The sequence below is a fragment of the Apaloderma vittatum genome, unplaced genomic scaffold, assembly GCF_000703405.1.
Source record: "Apaloderma vittatum isolate BGI_N311 unplaced genomic scaffold, ASM70340v1 scaffold38950, whole genome shotgun sequence".
In the NCBI taxonomy this organism is placed as follows: domain Eukaryota; kingdom Metazoa; phylum Chordata; class Aves; order Trogoniformes; family Trogonidae; genus Apaloderma; species Apaloderma vittatum.
This window is the reverse complement of record NW_009693568.1, coordinates 8,976-9,696: the sequence shown is the minus strand read 5'-3', so window position 1 is coordinate 9,696 and position 721 is coordinate 8,976. Positions and strand designations below refer to the sequence as shown.

Sequence of the window (721 nt, the reverse complement as noted above, 5' to 3'; positions counted from 1 at the left end):
TGGTCAGACTTCTTGCTGGTGTACTCCCACCAAACTCAGGCTTAACAAGCTTAACACCTGTAGCTAATTCTGTCTGTAGCTCTGAGGTACCTTCAAAGCCCTGCAGATAAGTGTGAAACACCAGCGTGGCCAGAAGCTTTGAAGCTGCATGCAGGCAGAATCTGGGGAGTCCTGTGCTGATTAAAACTTCCTTTTATTTTTTATTTTTGTACTTGTCAGGTGTGCGAGGAGCAGAAGTGCGAAGAAGAGGTCTTCCCCTTGGCCATGAATTACGTGGACCGCTACCTGTCCTCAGTCCCCGTGCGGAAAAATCATTTGCAGCTTCTGGGAGCCGTCTGCATGCTCCTGGCTTCCAAGCTGCGAGAAACCATGCCCCTGACCGTGGAGAAACTCTGCATTTACACAGACAACTCCATCACGCCTCAGCAGCTCCTGGTAACCGACACTATCTCAAAAGAGCCCTCTACAACCTCTCTTATCGCTCCGGCTTCGTGTGGCTTGGCGGCACCCCTGCCTCTGTGTCTTCTCCTCTCCAATTTCTTCGCCTTCCTCTGCATTCCCCAATGAATCTTCTCTCCTCCTTGCCTCGGTGGGTGTGATACCAGTTGGTGGAGACCTTTCCATCCTGGATAGACCCTTGCTCCCTGTTGTGGGAAGCAACTTTGTCACCTCCAGGTTATAGAGAAAATTCCTTGTGCCTTGAGTGCTCGTTGCTGGCGTG

At 51.3% G+C, this 721-nt stretch overlaps 1 protein-coding gene across 1 annotated transcript in view; it reads left to right on the top strand.

Moving 5' to 3' along the window:
- Positions 1–222: 222 nt before the first annotated feature.
- The window catches only part of CCND3 (cyclin D3), a gene marked incomplete at its 3' end in the record, with an annotated part of 8,173 nt that continues 7,674 nt past the window's right edge, over positions 223–721 (top strand). Inside the window, exon 1 of the mRNA XM_009879219.1 lies at positions 223–435. Within this exon, the coding sequence (XP_009877521.1) occupies positions 265–435 (171 nt within the window). The remainder of the gene's footprint in view (positions 436–721) is intronic.